Source organism: Cervus elaphus, chromosome 4 (assembly GCF_910594005.1).
Source record: "Cervus elaphus chromosome 4, mCerEla1.1, whole genome shotgun sequence".
Taxonomy (NCBI): domain Eukaryota; kingdom Metazoa; phylum Chordata; class Mammalia; order Artiodactyla; family Cervidae; genus Cervus; species Cervus elaphus.
Window position 1 is genome coordinate 14,775,847 of NC_057818.1, and position 24,856 is coordinate 14,800,702.

The following is a 24,856-nucleotide window of genomic DNA, read 5'->3' on the forward strand; positions in this document are numbered from 1 at the left end:
GGTTACTGTTAGACAGCAGCTGGTGCCCAGACTGGGGCTTCATCAGAGTGGGAGGAGTGGGCACCTGAGCTCGGCGGGCAGGATCTTACCCTCTGCCCTGTCTGTCACCCGAGGCAGCTTATGAACCTCCCCTGGGCCACAGCATCCTCCTCTGTAAAGCGGGGTGATCCTCACACCAGCCACTGGGATGGATGCCGCGTGGAAAGTGCAGGGCGTCGGGTTGCTGGGACCGGTAGGCCGGATGCCTGAGAGCCGCCAGCCCAGGTGAGGGGGCGGGGGGACAGGCTGGATGGCACAGAGGGAGAAGTATTAATGATGTTCATGGCAAGACCAGCAGCTGATACAGGGCACGACCCCGTGCCCATCCCTGCAGGGGCCTTCATGTGCTCACTCTGGCCGAGGAGCTTATGTTTAGGGGCTCCAGGGCTCAGAGAGGCTGGTGGAGACCCGGAGGACTTCCTGGAGGAGGTGCCACTGTAAGCAGAGGACCTGGAGCAGTCAGAGGGAGGATAAGGAACAAACATCAGAGGAAATGGGGGCTGGCATCACACAGCAAGAATCCAGCTACGTGTGGAGCCCAGCCCCGTGTCCAGGAGGCTGTGGGAGTTGTTCCTTTAGCTCTGCCTCCAGCACAGCTCCCTGGTGGCTCAGACGGTTAAGAATCCTCCTGCAATGCAGGAGACCTAGGTTCGATCCCTGGGTGAGGAAGATCCCCTGGAGAAGGGAATGGCTACCCACTCCAGTATTCTTACCTGGAGAATTCCATGGACAGTGGAGCTTGGCGGGCTACAGTCCATGGGGTCATGAAGATTCAGACATGACTGAGCGACTGACTGTTTCACCAGCACAGCTCAGCCCTTCCCAGACTGTGGGGACTTCCTACAGCAAGTCAGGCACTGAGTGAGGCCCATCCCACCGCTGGCAGCCGGTTCCTACAAGCCTGAGGCCCTGATCGAGCTCGCTGTCACTCTGCAGGAGCAAGAGTAGTGATGGGGTCATGAGTCGGGGTTCCGAGTGGGCACGGGCGGGTGATTGCTGCACCCACGGGGGCCCAGGTACAGGGACCTGGCAGAAAGTTGGCGCCACCTCTGAGCCGCTCTTTTCTCCCCTCCTCTGGAACTGAGGCCTGGAGGAGGGAGCCCACCTTCCTTCAGGAGGAGGTAACACCTGCAGGATCTCAGTGCAGGGCCAGCCCGCAGGCCTGGGCACACGTGGCCCACCTGGCCTGGTTTTGTTTATCAACCAGCCAGCAGCGCCCGTGGGTTCTGCTGTGTGAATGGCCAGGTGCTGGATCCGTGGGTGGACCCTGGACGACTATCCATCCCTCACCCACGGCGCCATCCCCTGGCTGGCCACGCCGTTCCATCCTCCTTTCCATCCGCTCATTCATCAGGAGAGTGTCTCCTGAGATACCTCTGTGCCCCAGACGGATGCTGGAGATGGGCACAGCCGTTCTCAAGGGACCGGGATGGGGCGGGGTCGGGGAGCCGGTGTTCCTGGAGAATCACCCACCTGCACCATCCATCCACCATCTGTCCAGTCCCCCCGGATGCCTGGTGGGGCCAGTCTGCCCCATGCCACTGTCCTTGGTACTTGGGAGGAAGAAGGAAGATGCTGCTCACGGAGCATCCACGCTGAGGCAGGAACAGGATCTGGGCCCTGAGTGGGTGGGGGGTGCAGGAAGGACTTCCCCGCAGAAGTGACCTTAGTCAGAGATCCCGGGACCAGTGGGATTGGGTCCTGGCCCTCCTGGAGTCGGGATGCAGTGTTGCCATCACAGAGGGTGCCGTGGGGGTAAGCAGGGCACTGGGTTAGCTGTAGGTACAGTGGTCATCCGGGTCCCCTGACCCAAAGGGCCCTGATGCTCAGCGTCACCATCTTCATATGCCTGATCCTTGGCATCTGTGTTGAGTCAGTGCAATTCAATGGGACAGCGCGTAGGGTCTTGGCCTTTATCCCAGAGGCAAGCTTGCGGCCGCTTGCCCCCTGACCTCTCCTGGCCCCACCTCCCCTTCCAATCCCGGTGTGGCCAGTGTGGTTGGTGAGGGGCCCACATCCCACCACTGCTTGCTGCTCTGTGGGACCTGGGATGTTGGGCTGGGCACACAGGCCACGCTGAGCTGAGCCAGGTCACAGAAATTTAGCGGATGATGGCACAGGCCGCCTCAGGGTTCCTGGAGAGCCATGGAGGCCAGAGTCCTGGGCCCAGTCCAGATGTCGTGGACAGTCTGGTGCCTTTTGAAACTGAATACAACTGAGTTATTTCAAGTTTCAAGCATTAAGTAGGCAAACCAAAGAGGACAGGGACCTGCTTCCTTTTGAACTGGTTTTTTAAAAAAAAAATTTCTTTTTAAACTGATTTTTAAGTGACTGTGGATTCCTTAGGGCCTTACCCCAGCCCCCTCCCCAGACCCCACCCTGTCTGGGCACACAGACAACCCCTGGCAGATGCGGCCTGCCCGCTGGAAACGTGGTGCTGGCATCAGCCGTCTTCTCCCTCGCTGGGTGGGTATATAGGCTACTCACGGGGCGGCAGCTCGCCTGCTATTCCTGGTGTGCGGGGGCTTGGGGTGCGGGGTGAGGGAGGAGAAGGGGGGTGCTCGCTCTAAACATAGACTACAGCCTGGAGGGAGGTGGCGGGAAGGAGGGAGAGATGATGGTGGAAAATCAACTCTTCAAGAGACTTGCGTTTCTAATGAGCGGGAGTGCCTATGGGTTGCCATGGCAACTAGGGTGTGCCTCCCCCCCACCTCCACCCCCACCCCCATGATCAAGGCCGGGGCTGGCCCTTCTCTCTGGGCTTGCCCAGCTCAGACCGCAGGTGGGCTTGTCAACGCACCAGCTGTACCCAGCAGCGCCCTACCTGCAGAGGCCTTGGTGTTCTCACCTGTGAAATGGGGAGAGGGGGTGGTGGTGGCAGCCTCGACATTTCTTTCCGAACGGTCCTGAAATGAATAAGAAGCAAACCCACCCTCACTGTTAATAACCAGAGCACAGATTCAAACCACAAGAGTATAGTGCTGTTTCACCTGTCAACTTGGGAAGGAAAAGAAAAAAGGGTCCCACTGAATTGGAGATCTGGGAAATGAGCAGCCACACTTCTGGAAACGTGTCCTGAAGGTGGATTTGTGTGTCAATACCAAATGCACAAGGATGTCACTGGCCCTTGATTTGGGAAAAAAAAACTGAGAGTAGAGAACAGCCTACCCGTCTGTCAGCGGGGCAGGCCCAAGGTGTTTGGTGCAAAAACCACGAAAGAGAACAAGAAAGTCCTGTGTTTGCTGGTGTGGAACAATCTCCAAGACACAGTGGAAGGTGAAGACAGCACAAGAGGCAAGAGGCAGAACCAAGTTGGGGGCGGGGCTGATGTGTGCGGACTGCCTAGCGTGGGAGCCTGTGTTCTCCACGCCGTACAGGCTTCAGAAACAGTGTGGAAAACCATGGGGAACTCACTCGTCGAAATGTGTGTGACATGTGACAGGCAAAAGCAAGCCTCAGGAAACAGCACGTGGAGTGTGACCCCAGCGGTATTCAAACGAGCGTGCCTGTAAGTGCGGTCTCCCCCACTGTCCAAAAGCAGAGCGCGTGTACGAACTCTCTGCTGAGCTGGGATGGTGTGAAGCAAAGAGGTAGGACTTCAGTCCGTGGGGTCACAAAGAGGTGGACACGACTGAGCGCCTGAACATCAAGGACCTCGGGGCACACCCGGCTCTCGGATGCACCAGAAAGTCCAGGCAGAGCACAGGGGCTTCCCGGGCCGCTCGGTGGTAGAGAATCCGCCTGCCGGCGCAGGAGACATGGGATCGACCCCTGCTCCAGGAAGATCCCACGTGCCACGGAGCACCTCAGCCCGTGAGCCACAACTCCTGAAGCCCGCGTGCCCTAGAGCCTGTGCTCCAGAGCAGGGGAAGCCGTGGCAGTGAGAATCCCTCCCACCACAGCTCTCGAGTGGCCCCTGCTCGCCGCAACTGGAGAAAAGCCCATGCAGCAGACAAAGACCCAGCACAGCCAAAATAAATGCATAAATAACATTATATTTTTTAAGAAAACTCCACAGATTCCGACGGAGGTCATAGTGCCGGCGACTGATGCTGAGACTCTGGTTGTGGCTCCCTGGGAAGGGGCTTGGCCCCTCTCGCCACACAGCCGGCTCTGAACTCTGTTTTCGATTTTCCTCTCTTATACCCACTCCAGTGTTCTTGCCTGGAGAATCCCAGGGTCAGCAGAGTCTAATGGGCTGCCGTCTATGGGGTCGCACAGAGTCAGACACGACTGACATGACTCAGCAGCAGCATAAGAATGAAAACGCTCTTTCAGCTGTGGAAAACAGGGATGAACGTAGGTTTTTCCTAAAAACAAAGTGGCATAAAGTGAACTTTGGAGAAGCAAGGAAACCCTTTATGTAGAAAAAGAGCTGGAAGGGCACTGACCAGAGTTAACAGTAGTTACTGTGGGGTTGGGGGCTTCCCTGGTGACTCAGGCGCTAAAGTATCCGCCTGTAACACAGGAGACTCAAGTTCCATCCCTGGGTCGGGAAGATCCCCTGGAGAAGGGAATGGCTACCCACTCCGGTATTCTTGCCTGGAAAATCTCATGGACAGAGGAGCCTGGCGGGCTACAGTCCATGGGGTCGCAAAGAGTCAGACAGGACAGAGCCACTGTCTACTCAGCACTGTGGAGCTGAGTAGATGGGGAGGGTGAAAGGGGAATTTACACTCATTCTCCACAGTTTTTATTTAAACCTTTTTTTAAAAAAAGAACTCACATTTCTATATATACACATATGTGTGTGTATGTGTGTGTGTGTGTATGTGTGTGTGTGTGTGTGTATTGTTTTTTTTTTAAAGAGAGAGAGTATCCAGCCACAATAGCCCAGCACTGAAAGGTTTTAAACCTACATCTTCCGGGTTGGTCCCACTGCCCCACTTTGAGGCAGACACCTGCCTCGGCCTCCCCAGCTTCTCCAGCACACGGCTAGATCCCCTGCCCCGGGCCTTGGCCCTTGCTGCCACTTCATCCCAGGACTGTTTGCCTGGCCAGCTCCTTCCTCTCAGGCTTCGAGGAGGCCCGTGTCCACTCCAGAGTATGGCCAGTGCACACCGCGCCATGGTCGTGTCCAAACCAGCCTCCCTATCAGGAGGAGGGTCCTCTCCCTCAGGGCAGGTCCTCCCCCTGTGCTCGGAGTCCCTGGTGCCCCGACGTGTCCAGCGCATGGCGGTCAGCCCGCCTGGAGCGAGGGGACGAGCAAGCCCTGCTCTCCCAGGGAGTGTCTGGTGGTGATGGAGCCCTGCCGTGGGAGGGCATGTCTGTGTCTGGGTTGAGTTTTAGACCCTCCTCTCTGCCATTTTCTCTTTCGTTCCAGGAGGGTGGTTTTCTAGAATTTGGTGTATTTTTTTTTAATTTATTTATTTTTAATTAGAGAATAATTGCTCTACAGTATTGTGTTGGTTTCTGCCATCCACGGAGTTTGTTGTATTTTCTAACTCAGAAAGGAACTGTGCAAAATAAAGGAAGTTCAGAAGTGGCCAGGCACTGTGGAGAGCAGGAAGGGGGCTGCAGCGTGGCCCTGCCCCCTGGTCTCCCACCCCTTCAGCTGCACCCAGTTCAAACACAGCCGCCCTTCCCCTGCCAGCGCCGGCCCTTAATTCCTCCCCAGAGAAATACTTCCATCAAAACAACAACAGAACAGCAGACTGGCCGCTGCCGTGAGCCTGGGAACGGGCGTGAGGGCTAATGGGCATGAGATTTCTTAGTGGTGCTGAAAATGTAAAATCCGGTTATGGTGATGCTTACAGTACTCTAAGTACACTGAATATCATTGAACTGCACCGTTAAATAGGAGAAATTATTATGTCATAATTATGATATGTAAATTACGCCACAGTGCAAACCTTGTCTATGAAATACCCACTAATAAGGAAAACTGGGCTTGTGCCGTCTATGCCCTGTCTCAGGAACCTTTACTGAGATCCCACAGGATCCTTGTTACTGTACCTTTTTCAGTTGAGACCCAGAGAGGCATAACGTGCTGCAGATGGAGAAGGAGGTGGATGGAAGCTGGATGCCAACACTTGCCCCCATCACACCTTCTTGGGAGCTAATGGGGGTCCTGGGAAACCTGGGTTGCTCTCAGAGCGGTGAGTGGGGGGGTTCATTTCCTGGGAGTTATTTTGGCCTGAGATCAGAGGTACCAGAGGAGTGGAGAATTAATACCCTGTAGTGACTGTAGGACTATATTCACCGGTAGGACGGTGACTGCAGCCACAAAATTAAAAGACGCTTCTTGGAAGAAAAGCTTTGAGAAACCTAGATAGATATTAAAAAGCAGAGACATCACTTTGCTGACAAAGGTCTGTATATTCAGAGCTATGGTTTCTCCAGTAGTCACATATGGATGAGAGTTGGACTATAAAGAAGGCTGAGTGTCGAATAATTGATGCTTTCAAACTGTGGTGTCAGAGAAGACTCTTGAGAATCCCTTGGACAGCAAGGCGATCCAACTAGTCAATCCTAAAGGAAGTCAATCCTGAATATTCTTTGGAAGGACTGATGCTGAAGCTGAAGTTGCAATACTTCGGCTATATGATGTGAAGAGCCAACTCATTGGAAAAGACCCTGGTTCTGGGAAAGACTGAAGACAGGAGGAGAAGGAGGTGACAGAGGATGAGATGATTGGATGGCATCACTGAGTGGATGGACATGAGTTTGAACAAACTCCGGGAGATAGTGACGGACAGGGAAACCTGGTGTGCTGCAGCCCATGGTGTCACAGAGAGTCGGACATGACTGAACCATGACAGTACCCTGCAGTAGGTTAGATGGTGGACCCCAGAAGACTTGTCCAGCTGGAACCTTAGACCATGCCCTTATTTGGAAGAATGGTTTATGCAGATGTAATTAAAGATCTTGACATAGGATCATTCTGGCTTAGGGCGGCCCAAATCAATGATGAGTGTCTTTATGAGAGGCAGACAAGGAGAGATGCAGACATGGGAAGAGGCCACAAGAGGATGGAGGCAGAGACTGGCGCAGCCCCACGACAAGAACTGCCAGGGACCAGCGGCCCTGCAGGAACCGGGAAGGAGGCCTGGAACAGCTTCTCCCGGGGTTTCAGGGGTGTGGACTTCTGGCCTCTGGAGCTGGGAGAGAATAGGTTTCTCTTTGAAGCCCCCAGTTGGTGGTCACTTGTTACTGCAGCCCCAGGATCTCCTACAGACCCCAAGGCGGCTCGCCGGGTGGGGTCTCAGTGTCAGACTCGTGACCTCAGGTCCTCCCCCGCCCCCTCTCGTCTCAGCACTGGGGCCGGACATCCCTCTGTGCGGCATCTTGACCCCCGTCTGCTCTGTGCTTTGTGAGTCAGCCTCTCTGGACCTGCCGGTGCACTGGACAGCAGTTCCTTCATTACTTTGAGTTCTCTTTTCTCTTCCTTTGAAGGTTTTTTTAATAGGGAAAAAAAAAAAGAGGTGGAGGGGGAAGTGGGGAAATATGGCAGGAGGAAGAGAGGCCAGCTGTCGCGGTTTGATCCAGAATGTTCCCTGGTTTTCTGGGCTGCTCGTCTTAGACGTTCTAACTGGGTCTGACCAGAGGAAATACCCTTTGCAGGGACCCAGGTGGGATTCAGGCAGTACAGACCCTTACCAATTTCCTGGCTCCAGTAGAAAACGCCATTAAAATAGCTGCAATAAGGGACTTGTTTTATTCTGGTTTGTTTTTTGTTTGCTTTTGTTTTTGGCTGCACTGTGTCATAAATGTGCAGCATCTTTAGTTGCGGCACGTGGGACCTAGTTCCCCAACCAGGAATTGAACCCAGGCCCCCCGTATTGGGAGCGCGGAGTCTTAGCCACTGCACCACCAAGGGAGTACCAGCTACTGTCCTTTTTTGACTTGAATCATCTTTGAAGATCCTGCTGGTCCCCTGCCTTACTTGTGTGGATGGACTGAGGCAGTGGACAGGGGCTCAAATGACAGGTTTATTCCTGCCCAGTCCTGGAGGCCGCATGTCTGACATTGAGGTTTAGGCAGGCTGGTTTTGGGGGCCTCTGTCCCTGGCGTGTAGACCGCTGCCTCCTCCATGTCCTCACGTGGTCATCCCTCTGTGTGTGTGCTGGTCTCGCTTCTTAAACCGGTCATCAGGGTTTAAGGGTTTAAACTGGATCAGGGCCGGCCCAAGTGACCTCATTTTAACTCGATGACCTCAGTAAAGACTCGAGGGTGCCCGGGTTAGAGCTCCAGCGTGTGTATTTGGGAGAAGACAAGTCAGCATACACGCGTTCTTGGTGTCTGCAACATACACCTATTCTCTGTAACGCACCTGGCTGTGGGGGCTGAGAGCCACGCTTACCTTGAGGGTGATGCTGGGTGTGTCCTCCGCCTCACTTCTCTCCCCTGTGAACTGGGTCATGTGGGGGTTTGACGCCCCCCCCACCACGGTGCCCGCCGCAGTCTGGCTCCTGGCTGGCATTGTCGGAGTCCCCATCGGGCAGCAGGCTCTGGTCGGCGCCTTTCCTAGTGAAAAAGCCTCCATTCTCCATTTTCTGCCCCGTCTCCACTCTCCTCTGTGGCCCGAAGGTGTGGACAGGGAGAGACAACACGAGGGCAGTCCTGAATGGGGAGCCAGCGAGCAGCTGACGGGCCCACACGAGGCTCTGGATGCGGCTTCTGTTCAGAGATGTCAGGAGTCCTCCCCTGACCTATCCCGTGCACCCTGGGCTCTGCACCACCTCTCCAAACCCCGGGCAAGCCTCTCCACCCCGGGGCCCCAAGTTGTCTTGTCTGTGAGATGGGGGCTTTGCCGACCTCAGGGGGGCCGTGGGGCTGAAGGGAGGGTGACCACAGCTTGCGGCGGCTTGAAGTAGGATCTTAGTTCCCTGACGGGGAATTGAACCCGGGCACCGGAGGTGAGCGCACCAAATCCTAGCCACTTAGACCACCAGAGACTGGCGGTTAGAAGTGGGTCTCCAGGTCTTCTCTTCTTGAAGAAAATGTTCAGCAAAGAGAAGGAAAATTTGGGAAACAGGCAGAATGTTTATTAGAAGTAAAACATGCAGAAGGATGTGTGGGCAGGCTCAGGGAGTCTTGCACTTTTGGGGATGGTTCAAATGCTCACACAGCGGACAGTTTCCAGGTGTTCTCTGGACAGTCACCTCGCGTTGTCTGGCTTCGTGTCCATATTTGATCTGACCCAGGGCCCTCCCAGACGCGTGCATCTTTTACCCAAGATGGATTCCAGCGCTAGGGTCTCTGGGAGGTTGGCAGGACATTTTATGGTCTGGTACCCCTCCCTCTTCTGATCTCCACACACGTGTAGTCTGGGAGATCTCCTTGACCCTGAGAATGAGAAATATGTGGCTCCCTTACCTTTACTCAAACAGGGTCCAGCTCCTCCCTTCTGCCTTACCGTTACCTTGAAGTGTCAGAAGGAGACGAAGCCCAGCTGCTCAGGGGCCTGACTGCCCACCCTGTCTGCTGGTAACGCAGTGCGGGGGGCCCCTCTGCTGTGTCTGCCCACTTGGAGTTCGGGGCTCACCCGCTTGCCTTTAGCCCTGTCATCCTGGGGGAGTGGCGATACCTGGGACTGCGCTCTCACTGGCGTGCACACGGCCTTGCACGTTTCTGTCTACAGGGACACACAGCTCCGCGGCTGGAAGCCCTTAGCAAGGACCTAACGGTGCGAAAGCAAAGGGTTTCTGCACTGGTCCTGCCTGCGAAAAGAAGGCTTGTGCGCCTCTGTCTCCCCTTCTTTCTCCGCTTGACTCTTGCCTGTCTACCAGTCTCTCTTCGAGGGAACTAAGCCCTGGATTCTGCCCTTAGAGACGGCCACACTCCTCAGGCCGCGTGCAGGTGGGGACAGATAGAGGGCTGGCTCTGCCCTCCTGCAGGCAGGGGGCGGCCTTGCTCACAACAGTTAGAAAGAAGAGATCCTGTGGCCGGCAGGCGGGGCCAGGGCTGGAGGGTCAGTGGAGCACCTGCCCTTCCTCTAACCCCCTGCCCCCAGCCTGGCATCCCCCCTGCCAGGGTGGGCTGAGTGGTACCCCTGAGAAGTCACGTCCATCTGCAGACACCCTGGAGACCCAGCGCAGCCCTTTGGGGAAACAGATCGACCAGAGTGAGGGTCTGGAGACGCAGTTGTCCTAGATAGGGGTGGTCCGAGTCCAAGGACAGTGCCCTTACAGAGGTCGGGGGAGGGGATGCTGTACACGGAGAAGACAGCCCATGAAGGCAGTCATGGAGGGACATGGATCAACCTCAGTTAAACTGTTACAAAACCAGAGGGAGGAGGTGGTGGTGATGAGGTCAGATGCTGTCCACAGGGAGACCTGCCAGGAGGACAGCGTAAGGCTGGAGGGCAGGGGCCATGGGGATGAGAGATGGACATGGAGCTCGGTTACGGCCTTGGGCAGTGAGGGCAGAGCCTGGGGTTGTCGGGCAGGCAGGGTCTTGATCCTCCTTCCTTGGGCCCAAGAACACCTCTGGGCCTGTGGAGAAGCCCTTGGCACCGAGGCCCTCATGCCTAGCCCGGCTATCCTGGCTGGAATCATGTGTGGGTGGGCTCCTGAGGCTCCTGGGGGGCCCTCAAGAAGGCCATTGGGAGGATGAGTGGGGTGGGTGGGAACCCTAACACCTGGCTTCCATTTGGCACCTTCCCCCTGAGTGTGCTCAAGGCACATCTCCACCTCTGAAAGACGGTCCTTCACTGGCTGGAGAAGCGTGTGTATCTGTCCCAACCCTGGCCCCAGAGCGCGCCCAGATCCCCGTGCCTCAGTCTCCTGACTGGTCAGTGAGGAGTGACCCACACGCCAACCTCAGGGTCATTGCGGGCGTGGAAACCAGCCGGCTGCCAGGGTCACCAGGGCCCACGACAGTGTGTAGAGGACCCCTGACCCTGGGTGTCTCCGCACGTACCCAGCGGGTACTCAACAAGTGCTGAATTGAATCCGGGTGTGAGAAAGTCAAGCCTGGACTTGGGGAGGGGGGCTGGCAGCCATGATGGGACCACACACCTCCTCCTGAGCAGACGGTGAGCTGGGGGGCCTGGGTCAGCCCTGGGGGATGGGCGCGCCTCAATCTGGGGTGCGGGGACACGTTGAACCGGTCCACTGTGCTGTCAGCTGGGGGCAGAGGGCCGGCTGCAGACAAGTTCAGGTTCCCAGACCTGCCGAGTCAGACATTTGGAGGGGCTTGGCCACTTGGGGTTTTTATCACACCCCCCTCAAATAAGGTGACATTCCCAGTTCCCAGGGACCCAGGACTCCCAAGCCGGCTCACGGCACCGGCCCGACCCCTGCTCAGCATCCCCAGAGGGCAGGTCCCCATGGGGGCCGTCACCTGGCTGCCAGCTGAGAGCCCTGCCCGTCTCACTTCCGGGGAACCTTCGTGATGCCTTGGGAGGTTTCTTCTCTATTAAATGCAGTTGCTTGATTTAATTTTATTTTCGGGTTGCTGCAGTGTGTTCTTTTTATATACGTGTGAACGTATATGTGTAAATATACGTATGATGTTGGGGGTTAACGTCCGTGTGTTTTTACTAAGCAAAGCTGCAGGAACCAGACCATGGCGGCTCCTCTGGGATGTCTCCCACCCCTCCTTCTTGGGGGTGTTGTGTGCGTGTTCCCAAGCAGGCGGGAACAGTGGGACCTCCTCTCTGGGAGCCTCCGATCAAGGGGGTGTTCACCACATTCACCAGGAAGGGGACCGGATATGGGGGTCGGGGCTCAGCCACACCCACCATGCTGGCTTTGAGGCCAGGCCAAGGTGGCCCTCTGAGGGTGGGGACCCAGCTCCCGCTGTCCAGCTGGGCCTCCCAGGAGGCTGGGCAGGAGGTGCTTGTTCTTGGTTCCACGGGCTCAGGATAAACAGGGAAGCACGTGCTGTGAAAGCTGGGCCTCCATCGGCCTCTTGGATGAGCCCGTCCCCGGAGCTGCTATTGTGTCTGAGCCACGTGTCCCTTAGGACAGAGGGAATGGCACACGCGTGTTTACACAGGACGTGTGTGCAGAAATGCACTCAGGTAATGCCTGTTGGCCTGACTTTTGGGGGGATTTGCACTGAGTTCTTCAAAGTGGGCACTGATACAGTAAGGTTCACGTCATTCCTCTAATGATGAACCAGCAATCCCATTAGTTCACAGTGCACAAACCCTCCTTGCTTCCACATCCCCCCACGGCCCGCACCCTGGCCTTGTCTCTGCCCCAGGGACCTGCCCTGCCCGCCCACCCCCACGGTCCTGTTCCTGCCACCCCATCCCTGGGGAGGGGCAGGGGGGTCTGGGCTCCAGCATCGGCATTCGTCACAGTGAGTGTGGGGACCTGCCACTAGCAGGTGTAAGGGGACGCTCTCTGTGGGGGGGGGGGGGGCGGGGCGGGCGTGTCAACTCGGAGTCACCAAACCTACACAGACGCGCACTGTCCCTTCCAGGCCCACAGTGCTGGTCATTCCAGCCTTCCACATTTAGTGCTGAACCCAGCCTGTGTGGCCCCCCATCCTGCATCGAGGAAGCCTGGAAGCCAAGAAGCTTCCTCCAGGCCCAGAGCCCAGGCTGGCCATCTCTCTCCTGAGCCACAGCTTTGATTCTGTCTGGCAAGCCCCCTGAACGGGATCAGTGCTGTTTCAAGCCTGCCTTGGGCCCCGGGGAGCTCAGCACGGCCCGGGCCCTCCAGCACTGTCTCTGTGCTCACTCCGCGTCCTTCCTTCTTCCTGACCCTAAAATACCCCACTGTCAGTTCATGCATCAGCCTGCTCAGCACAGAAAGAATTTAGCAAGAGGCAAGGCCATAGATAGGGCTTCCCAGGTGGCACTAGTGGTAAAGAACCCACCTGACAATGTAGGAGACGTAAGAGACTCGGGTTCCATCCCTGGGTCAGGAAGATCCCCTGGAGGAGGGCGTGGCAACCCAGTCTAGTATTCTCACTGGAGAATCCCCATGGACAGAGTAGCCTGATGGACTACAGTCTATGGGGTCGCAAAGAGTCAGACACGACTGAAACGACTTAGCACACTGCACAAGCACGCAACGTCATAGATAAGAAGCGACTTGTTAGAATAGGACGCATGTGAGGCTTACAGGTGGGTGGATGAGAAGGTGGGCTACAGTTCTATAATCAAACGAAAAGTGGGGAGGAGAAAAACACTACCTTCTTCCTCATTCTTGAGTAGACGTCAGGCTCCATCATCAGCTTCTCCTCCAGGTTGGGCAGGGAGTCTTCTTGTCCCTCCTGGGTCAATCCAGGACTGCTGTGGGGCATTGGAAATGAGCGAAAACATTTGGAAAAAGGCGGTAACATGCTAAAAATGGGAAATCATCCCAGGTTTCAGTATCATGTCACCTTTTCCCTGTATTTATGTTTTTAATGAACACGTCTAGTAATCAGTAACTACCTGAGCTCCCTGGACCGGGTGCGGGTCTCGTGGCCACCACCGTTCTGCTGTCTGGGGTATGTCTCTCGCTCCCATTGCTTGGTTTTGTGGTTGAGCAAACCTGCTTCCTGGAGTGACATGAACATACAGGGTCTCCCACACTTTTTTACTTACAACCCCTGGTGGGATTCATGATTTGATCACCTACCTTGTCTCTGTCACTCTTAGGGCTTCGAGACACCCACTCCGATGACAGGTGCACCTGGAGACACACGAGCCCTGTCCCCACCCTCAGCCTCCTGGACGTCCTGTCCTTGCAGCCTCCTCGCTTGAGGCACTTGCACGGCTAGGCTCACGACCCGGACACATTTACTTCTCAGGGTTCCATTGTCTGCGACAGGAGCACACTCACCCTGGGGGCCAGGCCCGTCCCGACGTCATGTCTGAGGGCCTTCAGGAGGCTCAGGGTGGACGTCACTGGCTTGGGGGACATTCATTAGCCAGGTGACGACCCCGGGTCCCCAGGAGTAGGGGCGGCACAGTGTGGTGGGGTGCTCTGCTCAGACCCCAGGAGCAGCCCCGGGACTCGCCCCGCCGCTCCACTCGGGAGGGGGTCACCATCTGCATGCAGCGATGCGAGGGGCTGAACTGGGGCTCAGACCCCTGGTGCTGGGCTGGGGTGCAGGTGGGAGTGACTGCCTGGGGAGAGGGCTGTTTGGGGGTGGTGGGAAGGTCCTGGCACTGGACAGGGGTGGCGGCTGTGTGGCCTGTGGACGTGCCGGATGCCCCTGCCGCGCGACCTCCCAGGTGGCGCCCGTTGTGACCTGCATTTCCCCTCGGTCAGCTCAAACATGCATGAAACGTCCGCAGCAGGCAACCCTGCTGACCACCAAGGGCTGGTGGGAAGGCTCTGGGGGAGATGGGGGTGACTGATAGAGGGTGGGGGGTCTTTGGGGGTGGGACAGAGGCTGAGATGGCTGGATGGCATCACCGACTCGATGGACATGAGTTTGAGTAAGCTCTGGGAGTTGGTGATGGACAGGGAGGCCTGGCGTGCCGCGATTCATGGGATCACAAAGAGTCGGACACGACTGAGCAACTGGGTGACAATATACAGCCTTGATGTACTCCTTTTCCTATTTGGAACCAGTCTGTTGTTCCATGTCCAGTTCTAACTGTTGCTTCCTGACCTGCATATAGGTTTCTCAAGAGGCAGGTCAGGTGGTCTGGTATTCCCATCTCTAAGAATTTTCCACAGTTTATTGTGATCCACACAGTCAAAGGCTTTGGCATAGTCAATAAAGCAGAAATAGATGTTTTTCTGGAACTCTCTTGCTCTTTAGATGATCCAGCGAATGTTGGCAATTTGATCTCTGGTTCCTCTGCCTTTTCTAAAACCAGCTTGAACATCTGGAAGTTCACGAATGGACTAAAACTACTGAATTGTACTCCTCAGATGGGCGAGTTATATATGTATGTATTATATATATATAGTCACTATTATATATATACACACACACTATTATATATTATATACAACAGTATTATATACACAATATTTTATATATAATAGTGTGTGTATATATAATAGTTGTGTGTATATAATTTATATACTATATATCCACATATATATACACACATGCTATTACATACACACAACTATTATATATACATACACACTATTATATATATACACACACTAATATATATACACACACTAATGTATATACACACTTATTTTTTTTAATTTATGTTTTAATTGGAGGATAATTGCTTTACAGAATTTTGTTGTTTTCTGTCAAACCTCAGCATCAATCAGCCCTAGGTATATATATATCCCCACCCTCTTGAATCTCCCTCCCGTCTCCCTCCCCATCCCACTCCGCTGGGTGGATACAGAGCCCCTGTTTGAGTTTCCTGAGCCACACAGCAAATTCCCTTTGGTTATCTATTTTAGATATGGTATACACACTATTATATATACACACACATATATATGTGTATATATGTGTATGTATATATACACACATAATATATCTATATTATATAAACACTATTATATAGATACACGATTATATATACTGATATTATTATAAAGATACAATTTTATAGACACACACTATTATATATACACAGTATTATAGACATGCACACTATTATAGACACATTTATATATACACAAACTATTACACACTATTATATATAATTATATATGCACCCTATTTTATATATACACACATTTTTATATATGCACCATTGTGTGTGTGTGTGTGTGTGTGTACACATATATATATATATGGGATTCCCTGGTGGCTCAGATGGTAAAGAGTCTGCCTGCAGTTCAGGAGACCCAGGTTCAATCCCTAGGTGGGGAAGATCCCCTGGAGGAGGAAATGGCAACCCACTCCAGTATTCTTGCCTGAAAAATCCATGGCCGGAGGAGCCGGGTGGGCTACAGTCCATGGGGTCGTAAAGAGTCGGACACGACTGCGCACCTTCACTTTCTTCACTTTCACTTAACTATATATATGTATACAGACACTATTATATAGACACACACTGTTATGTACACATTGTTGTTGTTTAGTCACTAAGTCATGTCCGACTCTTTTGTGACCCCAAGGACTGTAGCCAGCCAGGCTCCTCTAAGCATGGGATTTTCCAGGCAAGAATACTGGAGTGGGTCGCATTCCACTCCAGTGGGAGCCCCTTCTACAGGGGCTCTTCCCAACCGAGAGATTGAACCCACGTCTCCTGCACTGGAAGGCAGATCCTTTACCACTGAGCCACCAGGGAAGCCCTTTTACATATACACAGTATTATATTTATACATACACACACACTCTTATAGATATACACCCAATTATACATATTCACACACTATTACAGATACACATGCTATTTCATATATACACAATACAATATATACATGCACACTATTACATACACACAATTATATATATATACACAGACACTATTAAATAATACACTAACATACACACACTAGTGTATATACACAGACACTATTATATAGAGACACACACTATTATATAGACACATTATTATATACATGTGTGTGTGGATGTGTGCTCAGTTGGGTCCAACTCTTTGTGACCCCATAGACTGTAGCCCACCAGGCTCCTCTGTCCATGGGATTCTCCAGACAAGAATACTGCAGTGGGTTGCATTTCCTCCTCCAGGGGATCTTCTCAGCCCAGAGATTGAATCTCATCTCTTGTGTCTCCTGCATTGGCAGGAGATTCTTTACCACCGCACTACTTATTACATATATACACACAATTATACACACACACATGCTATTATATATGAATACAATTATATATACACAGACTATTACATATACACACACTGATATATATTCACACACTGTTTTATGTATATACACACTATTATATATATATGTATATATATATATACATTATTATGTATATAATATGTATATACACACTCTGAGTTATATCTCAATGAAGTGTTACTACCAAAGCCAGCCCCTCGGACAGTCTGGAGAAGCTGCAGTGTGAGCTGAGGTGAGCCCCGGCCCATGGGCAGGTTCCGAGGGAGCTGGCGTCCTGCCCCAACCACAGCCCTCTCAGCTACAGGGGCCGCCTTGCAGGAACCAGGTCACACCGCCGGTCCGGGACGGGCCATGTCCAGTCCAGTGTGTGTGGGGCTGTAGGGCCTCACGGGGTCAGATGAAACCCGTGGGCCCCTCCTGGGGGGAAGCAGGAAGCATGTGGGGCACTCTGAGTATGATTTCAGGGTGCCCTGGTCTCCAGGTCGGGGTATCCGCGTAGGGGTCGCTCACCGGGTCCCATGCGGCAGACGGACAGAGAAGGATGGGGAGACGTAGTGGGGAGCTGGCTCACCTGACGGGACCCCCGCATCCAGAAACCCTGCCTCGGTCCTTCCCCCTGTGCCCCCAAGGCTCTGGCACCAAGATGGGCCTGGACGACCGGGGCCTCATAGTGGCCCTCGCCGGGTCTGACGCAACCCTGCTGGTTCTCAAAGTGCACACGGGCCTTGGCCAGCCTCCCCGCGTCAGGGCAGACGGGACAGCCTCTGAGAGCCACAGACTTGCCCTGTGCCTTCAGGGGTGCAGGTGGGGGACGCCACGCGGGAGCCTGTGGGCTGCAGCCATGGCTTATCAACTGATGACCGCCGATGAGCTCCGTGTTCGTAACTGGTGCTGCGTTACTGGCTTTGCCCCCACGAGCTTCCTGCCCCTCGTCTGTCGTGATGACAAGCACGGTTCCTGAGGGATCGTCCACAGGGCGCCGCTTCTCCACTTCCACTCCGAGGGGCCCGGGCAGCAGCCACACTGAGGGACACTGTCTTTCCCTATTGCTTAGAAACCATGTGAAGGGAAGAACTTCCCCAACACTGCGTTTTTACTCCTAGGTTAATTCTGTCTTGGCGGCCTGCTCCCAGGTGAGGCGGCGGGCTGGCAGGCGGGGGGATCCTGGAGGCGGCTGCTCCGGGCCCTGCACTCCTGCTCACGTGATGACGTGCACGCTCTCTGTGTACGGCACACCCTGTTTTCTTCTTATAAACTCATCCTGGTTAGCACAGGGGCAGTCTGAAATAAACAGAACCCCGTGGCTTACAAGGTAGTGAGGGGTCTCCAGGTGGAGCCCATGGAGTGGGTCCCATGGGTGTCAAGGGGTGTGTGGCCAGGCTGCTCAGAGCGCTCCGGGGAAGGGAGGAGGCCCCTGGAGGACCAGGCTGCAATCATCTCGGGGGACTGGCGGTTGGGAAGCAGGCCCCTGGAGCCAGGACAGGAGGCAGGAAGAAGTGGAACCCAGAGGCAGGTGAGAACCTCCATCTGGGTGACCCAGGCCTGCCCCCAGCGTGTCTCATGCGGACTCAGCTGGGGAGGGACAGGCCCGAGTGCTGGGCTGGAGGCTGTCCCGCTGCAAGTTTCTGGACCGTACATCAAGCTCGTTTGGAGTCATGGCCCCCGTGTCCAGCCTGAGGTGTGGGGTCCCCACGCTGGGCCTGTGCCCCCACACAAGGGCAGTGCCATCACCGACTCTGAGTGACTGCGGGGAACCATCACCCTGGGTGCTGATGGGTGCTGGGCCCCGCCTTCTCTCAGCGCCTAGAGACCACAGCTCCCACCCACTTGGGGAGGTTTTCTCAGACTCCCTGGGTGTGTCTCCTCCACGTCCACAGGGTTGGCAGCACCAGCCTGCAGAGGCACTGTGGTGGCCAGGACAGGGTCTGCAGGGAAGAAATGCTGGGCTGGGGGCCAGGGGCCAGCAAACCCCTCCTGGCCTGTGTCCTGGGAACAGGAGCTGTGCAGCTCTTGGCTCAGCCGGGTTGAGCGAGGCCCCTTCACACGGGCTGGGACAGAGGCTAAGCGGTCGCCTGGGGCAGGTCAGAGCTAATGTGCAGGCAGGCTGCACTCCTTGGGCCCTGGCACCCTCTGTGCCAGGCCGACGGGTCCCACCCCTTCCTGCTCCAGGCTGGCCACCTGGAGCACGGCCCACTGTGCGCACTGGTGGAGGCGGCATCAGTTCAGTTCAGCTCAGTTGCTGTCATGTCCGGCTCTTTGCAACCCCGTGGACGACAGCATGCCAGGCTTCCCCGTCCATCAGGGAATAGCCACCCCAGAACCCTCGTCTCTGCTCAAGGTCACACTGAGCACCGGCCCACCCCTGGAGGCTGAGACGAGTGGCCAGGACCTGGGGAGGAGGGGTCCTCAAGCAGGACTGGGCTCTTCCCAGGTCAGGTCCCGCTCTTGAGTGTGGCCTGCCCCGTGCCCACTGCGGCTGGAAGGCACTGAGGCCCTGGTGGGGCTGTGTGGGTGAGCGAGGTGTCGGGCACCCTGTCCTGGCCCGTCCTGTGCCCTCACCGCCCTCCCGTCTCCCCTGCCCAGGACTTCCCACTCCCGGGCCAAGGCGGAGGCAGCCCTCACCGCGGCCCAGAAGGCCCAGGAGGAGGCGCGAATCGCCCGGATCACTGCCAAAGAGTTCTCCCCTTCCTTCCAGCACCGGGAAAACGGTGAGTCCATGCAGCCGGGGTCCCCGGACACCTCCCACGGGCTGTGCTCCGGAGCCCCCTGCCAGCCCATTGCATCCCTCCTGCCTGCCTCTCCCCCAAGACTCTGGTGTGCTCTGAGCCCCCCAAGGCTGTTCTAAAACTCTGTCCCTACTCTGCCCGACCAGGTGGCTGCCCGCCACGCAGAAACTGTGGCCACTGCGGCCCCTGGCCTGCTCTTCAGTCCACATTTAAACATCAGCGGCCACACATGACCAAGCTGGTGGCCGAGCTGGTCAATGAAGCTCGGAGACACTCAAGGGGCACCCACCTGTCCTCTCGGAGTGGGGAATGGATGAAAAGAGTTAGAAGCCCCTCGAGTCAGCCAGACCCAAGATCCTCCTCCCTCCTTGGGAGCAGGGGAGGGTGACTGGTCCGAGGGTCTGCTGAGGCCGAGGTCTTTCCTAGCAGCCCGCTCCTTACCCTCCTCTAGACACACGTTTCCGAGAACAACTGGAAGGCTCTTGAGGTGCTGGTGTGGGCTCTTGAGGTCCCGTCCCGGGACCACCCTCCAGAGCTTTGTTCTCAGCCCTGCTTTTGGGGCAGCCTGGAGAACCCCAGGACCCAGGATGGGGACACGGGCAGTGGGACTGTCACTTAAGCTCCACGTCCTGCCTTGCGGAAGGTCACCCAGCATGAGGTGTTCTGTCCTCAGCAGGAACGCATGGGGGTACAACCTGGGGATGCACTCTCAGGTCACCCCTGCAGCTGGGGGCCACCCCATCATCCTGATCCAGTCACCCTCAAAAGTGCCCACAGATGAGAATGGGTGTCTTCGCGGGGCTTTGAGAACACTGTCCTCCAACTTTCTCTGCCCCCCCACTCCCAGCTGGCAGGCAGCGAGTGCCACCTGGCCCAATCCTGGTCCCCTCCATTCTCAGGCGGGACTGGGCCTGAGCACAGAACACCCGAGTAACCAGCCCGCCCCAACCTGTCTCCTCCCTGCCGCAGGGCTAGAGTACCAGCGGCCGAAGCATCAGCTTTCCAGCGACGACATCGAGGTGACCTCCACGGGGACACCCCCGCAGCAGGAGAGCCCCGAGCTGTACCGCAAGGGCACCACCCCCTCGGACCTGACCCCCGACGACAGCCCCCTGCAGAGCTTCCCCGCCAGCCCCACAGCCACCCCACCCCCGGCCCCCGCCGCGAGGAACAAGGTGGCCCACTTCTCCCGGCAGGTCTCGGTGGACGAGGAGCGGGGCGGGGACATCCAGATGCTGCTGGAGGGCCGGGGAGGGGACTACGCCCGCAACAGCTGGGCCGAGGAGAAGGCCGGAGGCTCCCGCGGCATCCGCAGTGGCGCCCTCCGCAGCAGCCAGCCCGCGGATGACTTCCGCACCCGGGGCGCGGGCCACAAGCAGTCCGGCAACCCCAAGCCCCGGGAGCGGCGGACGGAGTCCCCCACCACGTTCTCCTGGACTTCCCACCACCGGGCCGGCAACCCCGGCCCCGGGGGCCCCAAGCTGCTGGAGCTGGACGAGGAGAAGCTGAGCAACTACGAGATGGAGATGAAGCCCCTGCTGAGGATGGACTCGTATGCACAGGACGTGCACCCCCCGAAAAGACGCTACAGCAAGGGGGGCGCCGGCCGGGGCCCCGGGGAGGACCACCGCGCCGACGAGCGGGCCTTCGGGGCCCAGAGACTGCGGTCCAAGTCCCAGAACAAAGAGCACGCCAGGCCGGCCCCCTGCACGGAGCCCGCAGTGCAGAGGCTGGAGAGCCTGAGGCTGGGTGACCGGGCAGAGCCGCGGCTGCTGCGCTGGGACTTGACCTTCTCCCCGCCCCAGAGGTCCTCGCCCGTGGCGCTGGAGTCTGATGACGAGAATGGGGACGAGCTCAAGGCCAGCACGGTGAGTGGGCACCAGCCGTCCGGGGCGGGGTCGGGGGTGGGGGCTGGGCGGCGAGAGCCTGACCCAGCGCATCCAGCTCTCAGGACCCTCCCCCGCAGGAAGCCCACCTACGGGGATTCCCGAACTGCCTCTGATAGGTCCACGCAAGGGTTACTCCCCCGGGCCATCTTTACAGCAAAACCGCTTGGGTGGTTCTGAAAGCTCTCCCGCAAGAGAAACGGGCACCCTGGGACTCCCCCGCCCCCAAACCTTCCTTCAGCTTTCTCGGACCTCTCCCCCTGCTGTCCTCACCTTTAAGGAAAGTTCTGTGTCCTGGAGGGAAACCCAGAGGCCAGACAGAGCAGGCGGGACACACACGCATGTCCACTCCCACGTGGGTGAGATGGACACAGTGCCTTGGCCGGTGGGATCAGATACGCGAGGCGGGGCTGTGACCCAGGTTCCTGGGGCCCCGTGGGGGGTGGGGTGCCTCCTGCTCAGCTGTGAGGTCCACGTTGTCTCGTGCACGCCCCCCACAGAGGGCAGGCGGTTTGGAGGAGAGAACAGAGGCCCGGGCCAGATTGAGTGCTGGGGCTCTTGCACCCCGGAGGGACCCCCCAGGTCCCTTGCTCCCCCCACCGCTGGCTCCCTCCCACCTGGAAGCAGACGCTCCCTGCTTCCTCGACCGCATGACGGGCAGGCAAGACCCATGAAACTTGTATAACGGCCCAGCGGCTGACGGACACCCCATGTGACCAGCCCTCGGGGCCCCTCTCAGCGTGCTCAGCCCCCAGCAGCCACTGTGAGCCTGGAGGGCTGGTCCTGAGACGCACCGGCCCTCTCTGAACTCAGGCGGTCCTCGCGGACCCAACGCCCAGCTCTCTTCCAGAAACGCGCATGGTGTGTGTGCACGTGCACGCGGTTAGTTTAGGAAGCCGAGCATCTGGCAGGGTGGGAGATGCAGGAAGGGCTCTATATTTAGCCCCCTGAACCATGCTCCTACTTTAAAACCTCTTAAAGTGCGTCTTGGGTGCTTTAAGACAAAGCTACTTACAGGTGCGCCACCACTGCCGAACCCTTCCATGGAAGGGCTTCCCGCGGAGACCTGGGGTGGCCGGGCAGCCGCTCTGTTCTCCCTGTGCAGCCCTGGGGCCTGCAGAGGCTTGAGGATGACGGGTCCTGGGAGGGAAGGGCCGAGGTCTGCATGCCCCGGTGGGCTTCCTGCCCCAGGACTGCACAGGGGGCCCCTGTGGCTGCACACCGCCAGCTCGTGGAGAGGACTGGGAGAGCTCAGCCCTCCCTGGGTTGGGGCCACGCTTGGGTGGAGGGGCCGCTTCTGAAGCCTGGCTGTGCAGAGCTGGAGGCAACGACACCGCAGGCCAGGGGGCGGCTGTGTTCAAAGACCCGGGGCGGGAGATGTGCAGGCCTGAAGGGCTTCAGAGTCCAGACTTGGAGGCTCATGGGAGCCTCTGACCGGTTCCTAAGCGATCCATGTCCATTTTCCCCCACCCAGCCCCCTGGGAACCCCTAGTTTGGCTCAGGAGGAGGGGAGCGCCGCAGGCTTACCTCACCTTTTCACCTTCTGTTTCAGGGCTCCGCGCCGATCCTGGTTGCCATGGTGATCTTGCTAAACATCGGAGTCGCCATTTTGTTTATTAACTTTTTCATCTGAGGAGATCGTCACGTTCGCAAAAAACAGTTGGGGTACAAATGGGGGACGTTTCAAAGCGAAACAACAAAAGGGAAGGCTCGTCGCTCGGACACCCAACGACAACTTCCGAGTCTTTTCACAGAACCACACGATTGGGTATTACTCACAGTTTGCCTTTTTTTCTGGGTAATGTTTTTTGGATTTTAGCCACAGTTCCTTGCTTGTATAACACTATGCTGTGTGGCATGGCAGAAGGAGGCCAGCACGCCGACCCTCCAGCTTGATGTGGAAAGAAAAGGGATCCCGGCAAGTCCGCGGCAAAAAAAAAAAAAAAATCAAACCGTCGCCGTCATCACACTGCATCAGGGACGTGGAGGGGGCAGCCTGGGCCTAGGATCGGTGGTCCGGCTGTGGCGGGCGGGGCGGGGGCCAGCGGCTAGGGACGGCCGCCCACGGGAAGTCCGGTAACCCTGCGTTCCTGTTCTGGAGGAGCGGGTGACAGGCGTGGGCACCCCCCTGGGCCTTGTTCCGTCTCAGACCTCTGCTGCACACCCCGGGGGGCGCCCATGAAGCCATCACACCCCGGCCCCTGGCGCTGCCCACGGCCCTCGAGAGGCCGCCTCCCCACACCGAGTCTTACAGCAAAGTCCTTATTTTTCTGTCTCTCCCTCCCCCACCAACCCAGGCCCCCAGGGCTGCTGCACAGTGGGCTTCCAGGGGACTGGCAGGGGGGGCAGGGGAGGGGGCGCACTGTGGTTGGGGGCAGGGGGGTGACCTCACGGGGACAGCCTGTCGTCGGGCCCGGGCCCCAGCACGTGGCATTGGTGCACTGCAGGTGCAAGATGCCCGTCCAGGCTCCTGCCGAGGTCCACAGCCCGGTCGGCCCCACGCCACGTGGTCCTCTCTGGCTGTCTCTGAGCCCGTGGTCTCCACCTTCTCGTCCTGTGCCTGCCTCCACTGCCCCGGCAGACCCGCGTTTTCCTCCTAGATGCCTCACGCGCACTCGGGGGCTGGCCGGGTCCCAGGACAGGAATGTGGTCACAACCCAGGGGGGACCTGACAGCTCCTGAGCAGTCATGACATATCCAACTCCAGAATATGCAACGTACTTGTTTCAGCCCCACAAGACCAGGTTCTGGTGTGTCTGCCGCCAGCGCTGCCCACCGTCCAAACTAAACACCAAGGTCCCAGACCATCTGGGTGCCCGCCCGGCGGGCGCGTGCGTGGACGCGTGTGTGGGGCCCGCGCTCAGCCTGGGGGGGCCCGGGGCTCGGCGCCCGTGGGCTCTGCTTGCTCTGCTTTTGTTCAGCTGTCTCTCTGCTACGTTTCGAGCAGATTTCTTTACTACACTGCACTGGATTGCTATATTTTTAACCAGAAATAAACTAAAGATTAGAGCATGTTCCAGTTAAATTCAGTTCTATTTTTTTTTTTTTTTCTGTTACAGACTCACCCCCTGTTCCTTTTCCCAGTTGGGTTGAGTTTGGGGGTCTTCTTTGGGGGAGTGGGGGACACAAGAGAGGGAGGGAGGATCTGCAGAAGATACATTTCTGATGCTGTTACTTTCTAAAGGGATGTTCCATGTTTTTGTACATCTTTGGTTCTTTTTTTTTTTTTTAACTACCACGTGGTTGCCGCAGCCCTGGAGAGAACCAAATAAACATGCCTGCTCCTCGCAGCTCCACGCGTCCGTCCATGCTGGGTGTGTGTCCTGTGATTCCGTCTGCAACACTTGGTAAAGGTCAGAGACCTCTGGTACCTTCTGGGCACTGCAGGACACAGATGGTACCCGCACAGGCAGGGCACATATTCATTCACACGCAAACACCCTGAACTGCCTGCAAAACAGCAGCAGCACAAACGCCCATCATTCGAGGCAGGGGTCTCACTGGGGGCAGGCTGGTGTCCCATCCCGCGTCCGGCTGCTGGCAGCACCCCTGAAAAGCGGAGCAGCACCCGCCT

At 56.7% G+C, this 24,856-nt stretch overlaps 1 protein-coding gene across 1 annotated transcript in view; it reads left to right on the forward strand.

Moving 5' to 3' along the window:
• Positions 1 to 24,572, forward strand: part of JPH3 (junctophilin 3) — a 76,398-nt gene extending 51,826 nt beyond the window's left edge. Inside the window, exons 3-5 of the mRNA XM_043898247.1 lie at positions 19,254 to 19,378; positions 20,366 to 21,264; positions 22,835 to 24,572. Of these exons, the coding sequence (XP_043754182.1) occupies positions 19,254 to 19,378; positions 20,366 to 21,264; positions 22,835 to 22,915 (1,105 nt within the window). The 3' untranslated portion in view covers positions 22,916 to 24,572. The remainder of the gene's footprint in view (positions 1 to 19,253; positions 19,379 to 20,365; positions 21,265 to 22,834) is intronic.
• The last annotated feature ends 284 nt before the right edge of the window (positions 24,573 to 24,856 follow it).